This window comes from Siniperca chuatsi, linkage group LG18, assembly GCF_020085105.1.
Source record: "Siniperca chuatsi isolate FFG_IHB_CAS linkage group LG18, ASM2008510v1, whole genome shotgun sequence".
Lineage (NCBI taxonomy): Eukaryota > Metazoa > Chordata > Actinopteri > Centrarchiformes > Sinipercidae > Siniperca > Siniperca chuatsi.
In genome coordinates, this window is record NC_058059.1 from 23407406 (window position 1) to 23425261 (window position 17856).

Consider the following 17856-nt stretch of genomic DNA (forward strand, 5'->3'; position numbering starts at 1 on the left):
GCCATTGTGTTTCCCATCAGGGTATTTTTAGTAGAGAAAGAATAACAGGAGGATAAGTGGTACATGGATAAGACCATTGTGATTTCTTTATTGATTTTTTTCTTTTTTGTACATAGAGTGGAACAACATTAATTCTCCAAATATCTCCTTCATGTTTGATCATCGTTTTATTCCACACCACAAGTTTTCAGTCACTTCTCTTTTTCTGTTCCAGACAAATACAGAAAATAAAAATGCATCACTTGAGTTTTGATCACTGTATGACATGAAAGAAAATGGTAAAAAAAAGAAAAAAGAAAAGAGAAAAATGGTCAGTAAACAGAAAGGAATGAAATACTGTTTTGGGTTAGGGGAAGTTTTGGTGGGAGAGCATGTGATTGGATAATTTAGTCAAACTTAATGTTTGAGGAGGAAACTAGGACTAATCCAATACAGTTCACATGTTTAGCTCAGGAGTAGCCTCTTGTGATGCCTTTAGATGCCCACAGTAACTTAAAAAGTGGACTGATAGTGAAATTGTTCAAAAACTGATGTCATGGATCTGCCACTTTGACCTTTGACCCCTCACTGTTGTCGCTGATGTAATCAAAACCTTTTTTTGTTTTGTTCTAACTGTAACTCTGTCTATATGGGAAATGCAGTTAAATATATATATTTGTTGATTTAATCTGATTTGTTTAGCCCCTGAAGTCCTGAAAGAGGATATTGATAGTGGAAGTTAATAACTTGTGTGTACAAGATTAAAAAAATATCCTCTTATGGCCAAAAGCATGTTTAGGCATGAACGATGCCATCAGATATATTTCAATTACAGCCCTGTGGATGCTTTAACTTTTTGACATTAAGCTGAAAAAATGTGATAACAGGAAGCTCTTTAAATGGTGTATAAAAGAACTTACACGTTAGCAATTTTAGAAAATGTCTGCTTCAACTGTGAGTGGGTTGTCCAAAAGCTTATCAGCATCAGTTTACAGCAAGCAATTTTTCAGCATTTAGCGCATTAATCTTTGTGCTAAAATCCATCTGAAAATCTTCAGATTTCAGCATCTAAACTTTACCATCCAAAAAGAGAAAACCTACAAAAGAACTACAAAACTATGCAATTTGTAAGCCCATTTTTACATTTTCAAAATATATTCCACTCAAAAACAACAAGGTTTTCTATTTTCCAAATTCAGATGTTATGGAAGGCAAGTAGGACTGGAAGTGCTCTAAAATGTACTTTGGTTTTCCTTTAACACTGCATGAACTTTAATACAGACACAAAACACTGAGGGATTTATTTTGGTCAAGCGCATTGATCTTAAACTTTAGTTCATATTTACCATTTGATATTCCTGAAGTAACTTAAATCCAGATGAGAAAAACTGTTTGTTTTGTTTTTTGCCTTTACTTTCATTTTGTTCATTGGCCCATTTGTTCTCTCACTCTTGTGTTGTTTGATTGCCGACTGCTGCATGATTAAACCCAGAGAGTATAATTTATCTGTCCAATTAAAACTAAATTCTACCTGGAAACATTTACCCTCTCATTCACCTAAGGGTTCCCCGAGTGTAGGGCTTAGTGTATTTTTTTAATTGGACAGTTAGTTTAAAATCAATTGATAATGTTTTGCTAAGCCACTGGAAAACATTAGATATATGAACATAAATGAATAAAAATCCCTCAAAATTTACCCTAAAATACATTTTAGTATATCAGAGCAGAGCCAGGCTGTGGCCGAAGAGCTCCTGTAGTCACTGTTTGTCGTTGGCTAACGATCTTTTCCTTTCTCACTTTGAATTCAGTCAAAACCGTTTCTATATCCCATGCATCACGTTGCATTTAACTGTCACTATCACAGGAACGGCAGTTGTCCAAATTAGCCAAATTGACAAATTGACCTGTGTAGCTCATGGAAGCCCTTAGGATACCTTCTCAGTGTAGACACTGATGCTTCACCCTCTGAAACTGATTTAAATGGAAACAAGTTTGCAAGTTTTATATCAGCAGGTCAAAGGTCATACTAATGCTAGATAAAACGCAAAGTTCTGTGTGTATAGCATACGGTATTGGAAATGAAATGAGAGGATGACAATGATAAGGTTAATAATAAGAATCACAATGCATTACACGGCTAGCTAATTGTAAATATACTCATGCATAAAATCTGGCCTATAGCACTGCTGTATGGATAATGTCACGGTAATGCTAGCATATAACAGGAAAGGAAGGACACCAAAACAAGAGGTAAAAAAATGATGCAAAAAAATAAAATAAAACATGGCTGGATTTAAAACGAAATCAATGGATCAAAGAAGCCGGTATTATTCTGGGCTGAAACAAGTCAATTCTGGCATCATTCCAACAATGTTTCCAATCCCAAAAATATCTACGAGGGGACGATGACCCCTTCAAAAGAACCAGAGACCCAAAATTAAAATAAGACTTTAAATTAAAAATCCCTCAATCCTCGGCAGATGGAACAGAGAGAAAACTGCAATACATCAACAAGAAAGAGAGCATAGAAGAAGACAAGCATTTTTCATTTTTGGTTTTAGCGCACCTTTTTAACTATTACAAAAAAATCACAACTTAAAAATGTGTAAAGGTTTTCTCCCCACATTTGTTTCATTTTAAAGTTACAGTTACCAAAAAAAAAAAGAAGGAAGAAGAGCAAGTGAATAATTTATGACATACGCTATTATAACATCATCCTAACACTAGTGTCTATGAGGTATATCTGCAACAGTTTGGTAAAGAGAGCACGGTCTGCGCACAACTCTCCCAAGTTTGTCTCCATGTTTTTTCATCATTTAAAGCTTTGCAACCATTTGAAGAAAGAGAAGGAGGACGGTGAAAAGAACAAGCTGCATTTCCACCAAAGCTGGGTTCAAATATCAATTTGTATTAAATACTTAGTGTTTGTTTAAATGGTCGTGTAGGTAAAGATGATACTGTGGTACGCCCGAGATCACAAAATTGTTTGTTGTTAAGATCTCAGAAGAACAGGCTTTGGTTTCTTGTTATAATGAATTTCATGATCTCAAGAAGATTGCTTGGCAGCATCATGTAATCATCACGGAGTCAACATAATAAGATTTGAATTCCTTTGATCACAAAATGACTATGCTGCAATCCCAAGAAAATATTCTTATGTTCAGATCATAAAATATTTTTTTACTGTCTCAATTAAGAATCACAATCAAGTGATTTCTTGTGATCACAAAGTATTATTTATTTTGTGGTGTCAAGAAAACTTGAAATCATGAAACAATGTGTGAGAAAGTTACAGTGTTATTTAGTTTTTATGTCTCTTTGGCCTTCCATGTTTCCGGAAGCCAAAGAGTCTAAATTTTCTCACTCTTTGAATTTTTCCATGTGTTGAATCCTGCTCATCTGCTGCTCAGACCAGCTTTAAACAAACATAACATTTTTTTTAAATTATATTTAACTCAATTTCTGGTATTCTACACTTTTCAGTCAACGTAGCTGCAGTGTCATCATCTCAGATCTGTGTATAAACACAAGGAAAATCTGATTTGACTTGGTTTCTCCTTTGGACAGCTGTGAGAAGATGATTAGATCTGGGCCACAAAGAGCTGTAAAACCAGAGCTTTACCATGGAAACCCAGCTCAGAATAAAGAAAGGAAAAAAAAAGGGGATAGTAAAAGAGAAGAGTCAAACAGAAAAGGAGCCTTTGGTATTTACTCTGGATTTCTTTGCGTTGAGTGCATTTCAAAGTACCAGAGAGCAGAGAGGAAACTCAGGCGCTCAAGCCTAGCGGCAGCGCTGAGGTATTTATTTTTCACAGGAATAGAAAGTTTACAGCACAACAGAGAGGTCTAGACTTCGCTTTGGTCCATGCAAGGCACTCATCCAAGGTTATCTCATACTTTGCAACAAAAGCACTCTCTACGTCTTTGTTTTCGAAGCAGCCCGGTTCGGAAAAGACAAGTGCGACAACAAGAGTCTGAAAACTGACTCAACCTATGATTCTAACCAGAACAACCAACTGATTTGTTGCCATTCAGCTTCCCTGGTTGATTTTTAAGCCAAATGCTTGTAAGAAGGGAAGCAAAATGGCACAGCTGGATGTATAGATCCCAGGCATCTAATCCTACTTGCATATGGCTGATTTCAGGAAAAAAAAACAACAACGCAGTTTTATGAATTGAATCAAATTATTACATAGACAGTTACATTTCTTCTAAGTGTTGTGACTGTTTAACCTTTAAAACATGGGCTTGTACACATGTGATGTGACTCCTTAGCCTTCATTCTCCATGCTGGTGAAAACATCAGCCAACTTGTAGCTCTTGCCCTTCACTCTCTTCTGCATGATTTCAGTATGCTTTGCTTTTCCAGCCATGCGTGTCAGTATAAGGTCCATGGAGTATTTTAGTATCGTCATCTATCTCAGGGTTGTGTTTTTGGTCTCATGGAGGCAGTCCAGGGCCCACAAAGCAGAACCGAGAAGTTCACCAACAACTCAACATCAATCAAATCAACTGCTGGAGGATTTTTAGCCACGCTTGCGCCGTGGCTCTAGGGATATCAGTATCAGTTGGTCGTTTGGTTGTTTGGTCCACCACTTTGGTCCAGACTGAAATATCTAAAAAAACTATTGGATGTATTGCCATGAAATTTGGAGCAGATATTCAAGGTCCCCACAGGATAGATTGTAATAATTTTGGTGATCCCCTGACTTTGTAGTAGACTGATGTAGTGCTATCATTAGCTCAAACTTTCTGTTTGTTCAATACTTTGGTTTATGACCAAATACCTAAAAACTAATGCCTAAGCTGTACTTTGGGTTTAGTGCTAATAACAAATGTTAGCATGCTAAATGAAGATGGTTAATGTGGTAACCATTACCTGCTAAACATCAGCATTGTAAGCATGTTAGCATGCTGATGTTAGCATTTAGCTAAAAGCATCGCTGTACCTAAGAAAATGGCCTCCATGAGCTTTAGGAGTTGGAGGTTTGGCTATGTGTGATCCTTCATGTTTAGGTTCGTTTTGAGAAAGCAGGAGAGTTATTCATAACAACAGGAGAGCCGTGTCTGGTAGGACTCAATAATATTAACGTTTCCTCTTTCAGTTTGACTTCACAGATAATTATAAGGACCACAAGTAGTTTGTTAGGTTTCCTACCGCTCAAAGAGAAAACTTCAGCCTTGAGCTTGAAGAGTCAGAGCAGTGCTGCAGCATTGTGGTTGCTACGCAGCACAAAGTTGGTAACAGCCAGCCATCTAATTACCGTTAGCAAGATAGGGTGAAGTAGAAAAAGGGGAGAATGTTGTTGGAAATAAAAATAGCCCAAAGAACGCTTGCTGTCTGAACAGAACACCAAGAGATTCATCTTCTCATCCAAGACCTCCACTTTCAGAGTATCAATTTGAAGGACTACCTTTTTTTCTGGTGTCAGGACAATAAAACATCAGCTACCATTGAGACTTCATGAATCTGCAGCTTTTATGTTTCAGTGCAAAACAGCACTTTTGCATATGGAAGTCTAAAGGCCTCTTTATGCTTCAAACAAAGTGCTTGTCAGATGGTATAACAACATCTGGAACCCTCTCTCTGATGGAAGAATTAGGGCGTATAATCCTCTTTGACAGCAGACTTTTCTTGCCATAGTGGTGCCATTAGGAACAGGTATGAACACTTTTGTCTTTGTTGTGCTACCTAGTTCGTTTGAAGCATACTGAGGCCTTAAAAGTTTTCTTCTTCAGCTGTGGAGGAGTCAGGAAAATAATTGACAAAGCAGACCCCACTGGGCCCATATTTGATCATTATTAGTTACCATTATTTACAGATCATCTTTCTAGCTAACAATGGAAATGTTTTATCTAAGTTTGGGGTTCTTTTTCTTAGTCTCCAGCAGCCTTTTTGTTTGTCAGTTTACTGAATTTAAAATTAAACATACTCTGCTCTAACACTAAAATGTAAAATTGTGTATTTCTGCTTGCTGATATCCAACATACAACCTGACCCCACACTACACCTGCATCTTTCACATTCATTCTTTTTGAGGAGAAGACCCAATGCAAGGCGAAGAGACAGAGGGAAAAGACAGAAGGAGGAAGGGAGAGAAATGGAGAAAACAGAAAGGAGGACAAAATGTGGCATCATCCTTAAGAAGAGAGAGCACAAGCATGGAGCTGAGCGCAGACCGTACTGAAGAGGACACAAATCTTTGGTTTCTTTGGTTTCATCAACACGATTAAAAGGACAAATGGACAGTCAGTGAGGTAGCCTCTCTGGTTCTCACTATTGAAGTAGAAAGTTTTTTTTTTCTTTTTACATACACACAAAGTCAGTCTTGGAAGCAGCTAGCTTTAAGGGACTCCTCAGTTTCCTTTCTAATGAATGAAACAAGTCAGTGTGTTTGCATTCATGCAGTCACACACAGCAATATTCCGATATTCAGGTATTTTACTGTAGAGGTGGTGTGTGTTAACATCACATCCTGTTTACAATAACCTGGATAAGCTCTTATACCAACATGTAGAATCACTGAAAAAGTTGGAAATTTGCAGATTTTCTCTGGGATATGGAATCACGCTAAACACCACATTGTGCTTTATGTTGTTCCTCTGAAGCTCAGTGTTTTTACAGAATCTTGTAGAGGACCACGAAATAATTATTCACTTGGGCAGCTTATGTTGAGATAACAAAATAGTAAAAATTATTTTTTTATAATTATTCGGTGATCATCAAAATATTTTTAACAGCGTGTTGGGTCGTATGGAGCACCTAAGTGTACGCCAGAAATCTGGTGCAGACGAAAAACTATCTTAGCTGTGCACCAAAACTTAAAGAGCAACTTAACACTCCTTTTTTAGCTTGAACATGGCGCCTTCACAAATACAAAAAATGCATTCGAATCCTGACACACACCCTGACAGAATTACGGGATTTTCTCTGGAAAAAGGTAAATAACTTCTGTTGCAATGAACGCTATAAAACGAGACCAGGATCAATAGACAGTGTAATAAAGTTACTGTACATGTAATTTAAGTGTTAAGTTACTCTTTAATGTTTCTGGTGTGCACCAAAACTTGGGGAAAAAAGGTTTTGCTCATGTCCTCTTAGAGGCTCCTTAGGGTTGTGATCACAAAATAAAAGTTTTTCTTTTTTTCTTTATCATGAAACAATTAAAACTGAAGCGCTTTGAGTGGTCGGAAGACTGGAAAGGCGCTATACAAGTACAGTTCATTTACCCACCCCTCTTTACCCTTCCATAGACTATATAAGAGCATTTTTGATATTGTTTAATTTAGTTATGCAGGTGTTTGAGACATGACATGTAGCTCAAATCTGTTTGATTCTAAAATGCAACAAATAATCTGGTCTAAGAATTGAAGTGCAAGAAAATGCTTTTGAACATGTGTGTATTGTATATAATTTTAGTAAAGTAAATGTAAGAATAAGACCTTAACCAGGGTATGAGCTATATGGATGTAAACACACACAGTTTATTGGCCTCTCAAGGATTCCAATTACCTTTGGTGAGTCAGTTTATATCAACGTGTGGCCCTTACTTCACCTGATCAAGTGTCACTAGAACATCAGTCTGAAATTCATTGCTTGTACAACAATGGTCAGTAGGATGCAAACAAATTAAAAACAAAACAACTAATAAATTAGCCATAAAAATCACAAGGAGGAAGAGAAAAATAAATGCAGTGCTCATCATTCAGTAGGCTATTATTTGTAATAAAGAGATTGTTTTTGGTTTTGAAAAAGAATTACCAGGACAAAAAACTAGATTGGCTAAAGAGTGAGAGCAAGTGTTGACATTCAGAAGTACGCAGAAGTCTAATCTGACATTCCTACTTTGTTCTGTCATTAAATCTAAACATTCATAAAACAATATTTCATTTGCTTTTTAAAGTAAAGCTAACTAAGAATAAATTAACTGGCCTGGCATAAGCACTGCATCTTTGATGCAACTAACATTCTTAAATACTCATAAATATTCATCAAAAAACAATTACATCTAATTAAATAGGATTAAATTATTATTAAGTACAAAACTAGTGTGTTCTAAAACACCTCATAAATAAATACAGCATTGAACAGAAAGAAAAGGGAACATACAATGTAAACTTTGGCAAAGCTAATCATCATCAAGGGTAAAAGGGTTCAGAGGGAGATTTGGCAACAAAATTTGTTCGCTTAAATTAATTCACAATTAAAAAGAAAACATAAATTACATTAAATAAAAAAAATCACATATTGCAAAAACCTAGGTAGGAACATAGTAGTAATAGTAGACACATAAGTATTGGCAAATAATTTTTAAGTACTTAAAAACAAACAAGCAATGAAAACCTCTTTGGACAGTTTTTGGTTTCATACTCATATTTTTGGTTTGGCAGGTTTAGCCTGTGTTACATCCAGACAGAACTGCAAGTGGGAATGGAAAATGGCTACCACCCCCTGCGCCATAAACCATGCCCCTCCATTGGGCGTGGTCAGCAGAATTGGATGGTCAGGTGGGTGGAAGATTTCTTTGGACTAGAAGCTTTACATACAGAAAGAGAGAGAGAAAACTGTGGATAAAGCTATTTGACCGATATTTTAGCAGTTTCTCTCAGCGGGTGTAGTGTTTTTTGGTTTTGTTTCATTTATTGTTGTTATATATGGAGCAGCAGCATAGGTCCTCCCCCCTAAAGAACAAGCTAACATGGGGTTTGTTAGCTATGGACAGTTAGCATGTCCAATCATCACTCTCTGTGAAGCTCCTCCTCCAGCATGGCAATGCGGGCTATAACAAAATTTGCTCTCCACCTTTTTAAACTTTTCCACCCAAGCCAGCAGTGCTTTTTTTTTGGTTAGCCAAAACTCAACTAAGCAGACTTTCGTTCCCTGGATTGTCCCCAGGCCATGAATTTCTTGGTCTGGTACCACATCTCTGATTTTGAAACTTTCCTGTTTCAGATTAATATTATTAAGTCTCGCACTTGGGCGTATCTCAAACGAGAGAAGTGAGGACGCCTGTTTTCTATCCAATACCCCTGTGAAACTCTGCAGTGTTCAGAATGGATGACATTTGTTTTTCAGTTTAATTTCATTTTTATTTGTAGATTAAATGATTAATGTCCCAATTGGTAAACGGTCCAAATCCTGCTCGAAACAACCTGAGTCTGTCTGGTTCAGCTGGTTTCTACTGGGTTTGGGTTGAAAAGTAAAAACTCAGAGACTGTGAGTTAAACAACACTGTGAGTGACTAACATAAAAGAAATTGATCGATCTAGATCACAGATCCAGGATTTGTTCTAGACTCTTAAATGGGTATGGAGAAAAGAAAAGGTGTCGGTGTGCTACTGTTTGTACAGCAGAAAATCTTTGGTATGTACTGTACGTTTCACATAGCGTTACATTGTCACTCTCTCCGCAGTAGCAAGTGAGCCGGACAACAGCAAGCTTAACATGAAAAATTGGCTTATTTGAATCCCCAGACTGGGTGGAAGCAAAAATGGAAGCATTTGAGTAATAGTCAACAGCTAGTTGATGTTTTTTCTGGATGCTGACACACCAAGCTGCTTCCAGCTCAAATATGTCAAACCGTATGGACATGAAGCAGTGGAAAAAATAAACCGTCCCTGTACTGTTGTCTGGCAGCTTTTGTTACTACTACTGGAGAGTGTTGGAGGTAGACTTTGTCCTGTGGAGCAGGTAATGACTTGTGGCGGGAAAAAAAAACACAAACAGCAACATCAGCCATCTGAGAAACTTTGAAATGTTTTACTCTTTTAGAGCATCAGAAGTTTGTGGTAACGTGTGGTCATGGTAAAGTTTGTGGGTGTGAAGGATATATTACTGTGTTGACACCATGCTGGAGGAATGACCAGTCAAAATACCAGATCTATACATTTTAGCTTACACAATCCTGTACAGATCTATATGAGTGTTTTGTGGGGACATTAAGCTAGATATTCAGTAGCTTACAAGCAGAATACTGGCCATGCTGAAAGAAATTGTGATTCAACATCCTGGCTAAGTTTGTCAACTTTAATAAGGGTAGAAGGATGAAGGAAATGCTACTAGCTTGAAAGTTTGGAGGCCCAACATGCTTGATTAGCCTACATGCTAACCCAGAAAGTTTTGTGTACAACAGATGTAGTAGAATAATAATTAGCGGAAAATATTAAAAACCCATAGCACATCGCTCCCAGCATGGATGCACATCATGCTGTAGGTATGTACATGGTGTTTTAGCGAAAGTCGAGATTTTTCTTTTCGGGGGGAGGAGAACTGCTACTGGAGTTAACGGTGAATCTTTGGTTTGTTAGCTGATGAGGTTTCTGTTGTTCTTTTAACCTTTTTTTTACTTTGAAAAACTGCATAGGCACACGTTAAAGACACTCTTCAACCGTGAGAGACACATTAATGTTTTGCCTTTTTTGGGGGTAGGAGGGAAGAAAATGTTCAACGGCGTCCTCCGTAGGTTCCTTCCCTCCTTCCCGTGTGGTTTTACCCTTTTCAGTCCCCAACTTGCTTCCCCTTAAAGATGGCCTGACACAACATCAGGCAGAACAAAGCTACTTCTCCATTCCCATGATGTCATCCTTCCTTCTATCCTCCCTCCTTCTCGTCGTCGTCGTCATCCTCCATCCTCGACATCGTCGCCGCCACTCTTTTTTGTTGTTTTTTTGTTTTTTGTTTTTGGTAATAATTCTCTTCCATCTTCAGTTAGTTTTTTTTCCATTTGTTGGAACAGTTAGGTGCAGAAAAAGGTTTTCTTTGGTTTCGATTTGTCAATAAATAGAAAAAGTCTCAAGTGTCCATTTTTTAATTTTAAATCGTTCTTAAAGCCTTTGGCTTGCTTCTAATCAGGCTGGGACTCAGCCTGGGGTTTCTAAGGAGCAGGGGCTGCTGACTGACGCCTTTCCTTTGGTTTATTTTTTTGGTTTGATAGCTTGAATGAGAGATGATTGATGAGGTGACTGGGTATGGTAAAGGCTGTTAAAACAGAGTAGGAGGTGGTGGCGGTTGAGTTTTTTTTGCGTGCATTAGTATTTACATCATGTGTAAAGGCTGTACAGTGTGATGGTATCAAACTAAAAGCAACGGGTGTTTTGGGATTTGGTAGGGATGGATGCATCGTGAAGTTTGTATGGAGACAAAGACAGAGCCTCTCTGTCAGAGAGACATCTGTGTGTCTGCAATCATTTTTACCAAGCATCCAACTCTCCTATGCTGCAAACAAATTCCACCTTGAGTTTTATCATCAAAATCAGATTTTTTTCTCAAAAAAAAAACTGTTGAGTGGTAATTTTACAAGTGGAAAAAAGGAAAATGTTCTCATCTTGATGAATGAACACAATTTGAAGTCTGAATATATGACTATTAAAATGATTAGTTTTTGCAGCACAAACTGTTTTCCAGCCCGCTGACCCTCTGGAAGAGACGGACCTGCCAGGCATCGTCTTTAGATTGTCCTCTTTAACTATTACAAAGGCCCTGATCTGCTGGGACAGTTCGTCCTCCACGGGTTCAGACGGTTCACTGGTTCTGCTGTTATGTCTGTTACTGGATGCGGTACGAGTTTGTGGTTTGTTTTTTGGGGTATCTGTGATGGAAAGTGGAGACTTGCAAAACTCATCTTAGTTCTACAGCTAGATTTACACCAAAAGGTAAAATCTAGTTTCGTAAGGCTCTGAGAAAGTTTAAACCAAGAATCTCTTCAGCAATGATAAACCAACACAGTCAAAAATCTGTGAAACATGCACGAACTCTCGACATGGACACTGGAAGATTTTGTTAATCTTGAAAGATTATGTTTTGGGAAAGGTAAGGATTTAGGTTTTGATCATATTAGCTAAAAACTAGACAGCTTTCCTGTAAAAATTTAAACATCGTATTTCCTTCCTTAAGGGCCGTATGCTTCAAATGATACTCTCTTTTCTACATCGGAATAAGGGAGAGCTGCGTCCGACAATTTTGGGAACTTTCCGAAACAAACAATCCGACAACCACGCACATTCTACACAGTGATTGGCCAGTTGTGCTGAGGTGTGAAAGTAGGCGGGGTTTGAACTTCTCTCTCAAGCTCTCTTTTTTCCATTCTTTACACAACTACTTCCTTTACTTTTTGTGTGTATAACCAAGTCCAAAACCATGAATGCCTTTGGGGATAGATTGTCCAAAAAGTGTGCACCATTTTCATTTGTAGGATTTTTCAGACTATGACTCGCTATGACGGCACGAAAGTGGCCATTTGGAAGAGGTATAAATGTAGTCGGACGACATGTTTGAAGCATACCGAAGCCTTAAGTGTCAAACTACCTCTTGTTTTGTGCTTTCCATGCTTATTTCACAAAACTTTGGCAGAAATGGGTCAAGAAACCAATATGTGTGTGACCGTGTTTTGTGGCTACTGCTGATTTATTGAAAGCCCAGGAGGTCTTGAAGCCCAGCACTCTCTTGATTAAACATGGATTATGTTTAACTTTCAGTTTTTTTTATGCTTTGTTAGGTATTGTTGACATTCTCTGGATGCTGTGGTTGTTGTGTCCAAACAATTTTCATTTATATATTAACAGAGACTTTCCCCATGTTTCTTAAATTATTTTTGGGATTTTTCACAGGTAGAAGTCTCAGATAAAGCCTTTTGTGTTTCTGTAAATCCAGGCTGGATTTGCCGTTTTGTCTCTGAAAGAAAGATGTTGCTGTAGGGAAGATGCGTGTTTGAGTTTGTGCATTAAAAATGTATAAATGTCTCAAATCTACCTTTTAGTTTACCACTTTTTGGTCAATAGATTTGGCTCAAATAGTCAAAAATTTCAGTTACAGCTCTCATGATCAAACAACATCAGTTTTCAGTAGTGTTAATAATGTCTTTGTTCTAATTGAACAAAGACTGTGCTAATGCTAAGATGCTAGGTGGAAACTGCTGCTTGGATGGGTCAGTTACCATGGTAACACAAATGATGGGTGGGTGAAGCCAGGGTAAACTGGAGCTTAGCTTTGGTTTAGCTGACAATATTTCAGGTCAGGGTGGGAATTCTGGGGAACGTTTGGGAAATGACTCTTTAAAGTTGTGTGTGTGTGTTTGTGTTTCTATATAGCAGGTGTATTTGCTTGTCTGCAACAGAGTGTGTGTTTGTACATTTGCACATTAGACTGTGTAATGACAGACGCCGAATGGATTTCAGCCACTGTTTAGAAAAAATGGCGTCCTGAGTTTTCTAAGATGTGAAGACCACTCGGCTTGGCAGAGAGCCCCGGTTCTATTGCAAAGAAAATGTGCTTCAAGATTGTGCTCACATAGGTTGTATATATTTATATATAATACACTAATACTCCACTGAATGCTAAGTATGCTGAGAAAGCTTGTAATTCTACATGTCGGCTCAAATTATGGGGAAAGCTACATGTGCCTTGGTGAATGTTTGTGTATCTGTGTGCATTTGTGCTTGCATATTTTGCCATTTCCTAACTTTTAGAATCTTCACTGCCCCCCCCCTTAAAGAGTCAAATCATTACATGTTGCTCTTTTTTGGTAAAATTGAAGAGTTTTTTCCAAAAAATTACAGAAATCTTGTCATTTTTTAAAAAGAAGATGAAGTTTTGTCATTATTTAAGAAAATAATAATCCATCTACATCCTGGATCATATATATATATGTTCCAGAGATCAACTTCAGGTACATATTTCCTTTTTAAAATGGATATAGAACATTTTGGAAGCCAACTCTTCAATTCTGATCAGACTTTGGTTTTTCTGTTACTCTTTGTGAACTTGACGGTTAAAATCGGAGACTGCACAGCCAAATTAACACAGTTGTTGGACTGTTTTCATCCAGCCATTACTTAACAGATATATAAACTGACCAGTTTCTTGAGCAAAATAGTGAATGCTCAACCTACTGATTTAGATAAATCAATCATTGTATGTTTGAAGAAATAATCTTAACATAAGGTCCACTAGCTTTTCCCGTGAGCATACTGAGCACACTCTGTCCAAGCTAGTAAATGGGCCTAATGCTAAGATTATATTGTCAACTATTTCCAAGGTCAAGAATGAACTTTGACGTTCGATCATCCCATGGTCCCTTTTGACCGAGAAATACCCCATCATACGTCTTAAAAATTAAAAATGTATTTAATTTACAGTCCAACTTTACCCTCAGCTTGTTTTAAATCACAATTCAGCTATGACAGCTTGCTAAATTTGGCTGCGCAATCTCCGAAACCTGACTTCTGAATGTGAAAGTCTTCAACTCTGCCCCAAACAGATGCGTCATTGCCATCTTTGGATATTTGAGGGTCAAAATACCACAAAGTTTCCACAGCGATTTGCTTCTAGCACATTCTGCATTCATAAAGTTTTCATTGTTTTCTTGTTTGGTTGGTTGGTTGGTTCCTAGCTTATATTGCATAATAGAAAACATACATTGTCTTCTAGTCTTTGGTAATTGGGATAGCTTGTTGTCCTAAAGGAGACATCAGAAGTGAAAGTCTATGATTCAAAAGTTTTTCCCCAGTGAGGTTTCTATGTTTTATAAGTGAGTTTACCCTTCAGCTTCTTTATGGATTTACAATGACTTTGCAAAAGGCGGTTAGGCTACAAACAAGTCGGCACAGTGAGCAGCCCCTCTCTCAGTTTGTCGCTCTCGACAAAAGCAAAACAGACAAACAAAAAAAATTTAAAAAGTTTGGTTTTCCTCCTCACTTCAATCCGGACGAAACCTCGACCCACGCCCTCAACCCCTCCATCGTCCCGCCCCACCCATCTGTTATCATGCTTTGGTACAAGTGCTGGACGCCGAAGATTGGCCACCAGGGCTGGCTCCGTCATCTGTCCATTTGTCCAGGCTCCGGCGGCGGGCATTCATGAAGAAGTTGCTGACGGTGGTGAGTTCGAGGCCCAGCTGCTGCGAGATGGTGAGCTGCATCTCCTTGGATGGTCGCTTGTTTTCCTTGAAGATGGCCAGCAGGGTGCGCCGCTGCAGGTCAGTGAAGACCAGCCGTGACTTCTTTGGCGTGCTGTTGCGCTCCTTCGCTGTGTCCTGCTCCTTCCGTTTGCACGCTGCAAGGAGGGGGGAGGAGAGGGTCAGGAGGGGGGGAGGGGTCAGGAGGGGGAGGAGAGGGTCAGGAGGGGGGAGGAGAGGGTCAGGAGGGGGAGGAGAGGGGGGAAAGAACACAATGAGAGAGAAATGAAAGGACATGAGAGGAAAGCAGAGGAGAGGAGGTGGAGTGATGGGCAGAAGAGACAGAAAATAAAAGTGTTAGTGCTGTTTGTACTATTTGAACAACAGTTAAATATTGGAGGAGGATTTAGCAGTGTGTCTTAAATGAAACACAAACAGAAGGTCTTGTTGACAGAAGTTTATGTTCTTGTGTACATCTGATATCTGTTTACCTGCTGTCTGTCTTTCTGTCTGTCTCCACTCTGTCTTCCACTGTGTCATTACTAAACTTCACCAATATAGTTCAGATATTTCACTAATTAGGACACAACAGAATCATATGTGAAAGTTTGAGATGCAGTGTGACGTTTAATGATTAACATTTAGTTATTTAGCATGCGTTCACCTGTTTGGTTCATTTCAAACAAATGTGGTGCATTTTCCTGTTTGATTTGGTTTGCTTAGGCTGGCGTGAAAGCTGTCAACTCTGATGTGGACTAAACAACCAGACCAAGACTGTCTGAAACTGTGGGTCTCAGTCCACTTCCAAGCAAACTCTGGTGCGGTTTGTTGTGGTGTGAAACCAAAGCAGACCGACCACAGGATATCATGATAGTAGATATGTGATTTTAGCATGAATTTAAAAGATAAGTTCCTCTGTCTGTCTCAATATATTATACAATATACTGTCTTTATTGTCTCTCTTTTCTGAAGTGAAAAATGCTTCAGAAGACAGACAGGTTTGTGACCTCACTGTGATATTACAGCTGTAAGTGTAAATAGTAAGTTGTTGTCTTGGTATGTAGTAACAATTACAGTTGTGTTTTTAATGTCATTAATGTTTTACATTTTACATGTGGTCTTCTGTTTTAATTATTTTTGCTGCCACTGTGTAGTTGAAGATTTATCATAAAGTTGTACTGAAGATGCCTGTAATTTATGTCGTCAAAATATATATTAAAGTAAATAATTGCATAAATATTGAAATTTATCTAAACAGTAGATGGAAATTAGGAACAATAATTTAGCTTTAGGCCAAATGTCATCACTTTATGTATTTAGTACTACAGTACCTGTGATGCATGCAGTCTATTTAACATGTGGAGTTATTCATGCTTTGTTAGACTTTTTTATGATCATGAGCTCGAAGGAAAATAAAACAAAACAGACAAAAAAAAAAACCCAACAACAATAATAGTAATAACACACCCTCTAATGTGTCTGCTGTTGTATCTCAGTCAGTCACTGCTGAGGAGGAGGAGGAGGAGGAGGAGGAGGAGGAGGAGGAGGTCTGGGTGCGTTTGATTTGATTACCGCTCTGAATTAAGTATGCACGAGTCAGAGCCCGGCTGATCAGTACGAATCAGGTTAAGGACTCAATTCAGTCACAAAACTATTATGTAAGGGGAAACTATCCTCGCTGTAAACACACACACACACACACACACACACACACACACCTCCTCCTCCTGTCTCCTCTCAGCTTCTTATCACAGCGCCTAGTAACCTGATGACAGATGCACATGAAAGATCACAGCTTTTTGTTTCTCTGCTGCTCTCTTTTTTGTTTCCTGATGGATGGTTGAGTAGCTTTAGAGCCTTCATGATAAAAAACACATATTTGATGTTTACACTGAGTGAAACATTATAACCAGAGACTCCATGTTTTTTTATGACTGCACCATTCCATCAAATGGAAATATTCTACCTGTCTTGTGCATAATATTAGCCATATTTCACCAAGCCTGACAGATCTGGTATCTTTGAAAATATTGGGATCTCGACTAGAATCTAAAATAATGTTCTATGGGCTTGATGGCAACAAGTTTTTTGGGGGAAAGAACGCAGGGAATTTTGAAATCTTAAGTACTTTTACTTAATCATGACTTTTACTCTGAGCACTGTGTACAAAACATGACCTTTGAATTTTTATTGTGCTTGATGTTTTTTAACACCTCATTGTTTTAGTTCTACTAATGTGAAAATCCAGCAACTGGAATGACTCAAATGTAAATGTCCCTGTTGTTTATTATATAAGATGGTGATTCTTCTTCTGTTCTCTGGGTAAATTAATAGGTAACAAATTAATGTTAATCCTCCATACTGTCAGTACTTAAACTGTTGTGGTTGTAATACAGTGTGGCACTGACAGGTGGCACTATTGATCTCTGAATATGAAGAATGTTGGCCCATAAACACACTGGGATTAAAAAATACATTCAGCGTTTGTGTGTGTGTGTGTGTGTGTGTGTGTGTGTGTGTGACACAGGCAGAGTGTGAAAGACACAAAATGTACTGGAAATAATGCTATAATAATGATGATGATAATAATAATAATAATAATAATAATAATAATAATAATAATTGCATCAAATTCAGCCTGATCTTTTAAACCACGGTATAAAAGCCACTTCATGTTGATGCACATGTTTTGCACGTGGCACCATTTATTTTGAACCTGTTTTGATTAAACCTATTTTATAGACTTGTTTCACATCTGTACCTTATTATTTTACTAAAATCTCACTTTGTTCCTAATTTGATTTTAGCGTGCTGGATTATTATTATTATTTCTATTACTGGATTAAAAAGGGCTGTTCTATTTATTATTAATAATTATATAGATGGGACATAAACATGTTATATATAGATGGGACATTTTTATTATGTAGTATACAGACGAACACCAACATGAGCCCAAAACTGTGTCACCGTTTCGTTTTTGTTT

The 17856-nt window shown here is 37.9% G+C and overlaps 1 protein-coding gene across 4 annotated transcripts in view; it reads right to left on the minus strand.

The window, feature by feature from the left end:
- Window positions 1–17856, minus strand: part of onecut2 (one cut homeobox 2) — a 92865-nt gene that overhangs the window by 39281 nt on the left and 35728 nt on the right. For 2 of the 4 annotated variants that reach the window (XM_044173300.1, XM_044173301.1), the window contains one exon: window positions 61–15028. The exons of the other annotated variants lie outside the window; for them this stretch is intronic. In XM_044173300.1, coding sequence (XP_044029235.1) covers window positions 14739–15028 — 290 coding nt within the window. In that variant the 3' untranslated portion in view covers window positions 61–14738. Of the gene's footprint in view, window positions 1–60; window positions 15029–17856 lie in introns of those variants that run through there. 4 annotated transcript variants of the gene reach the window in all.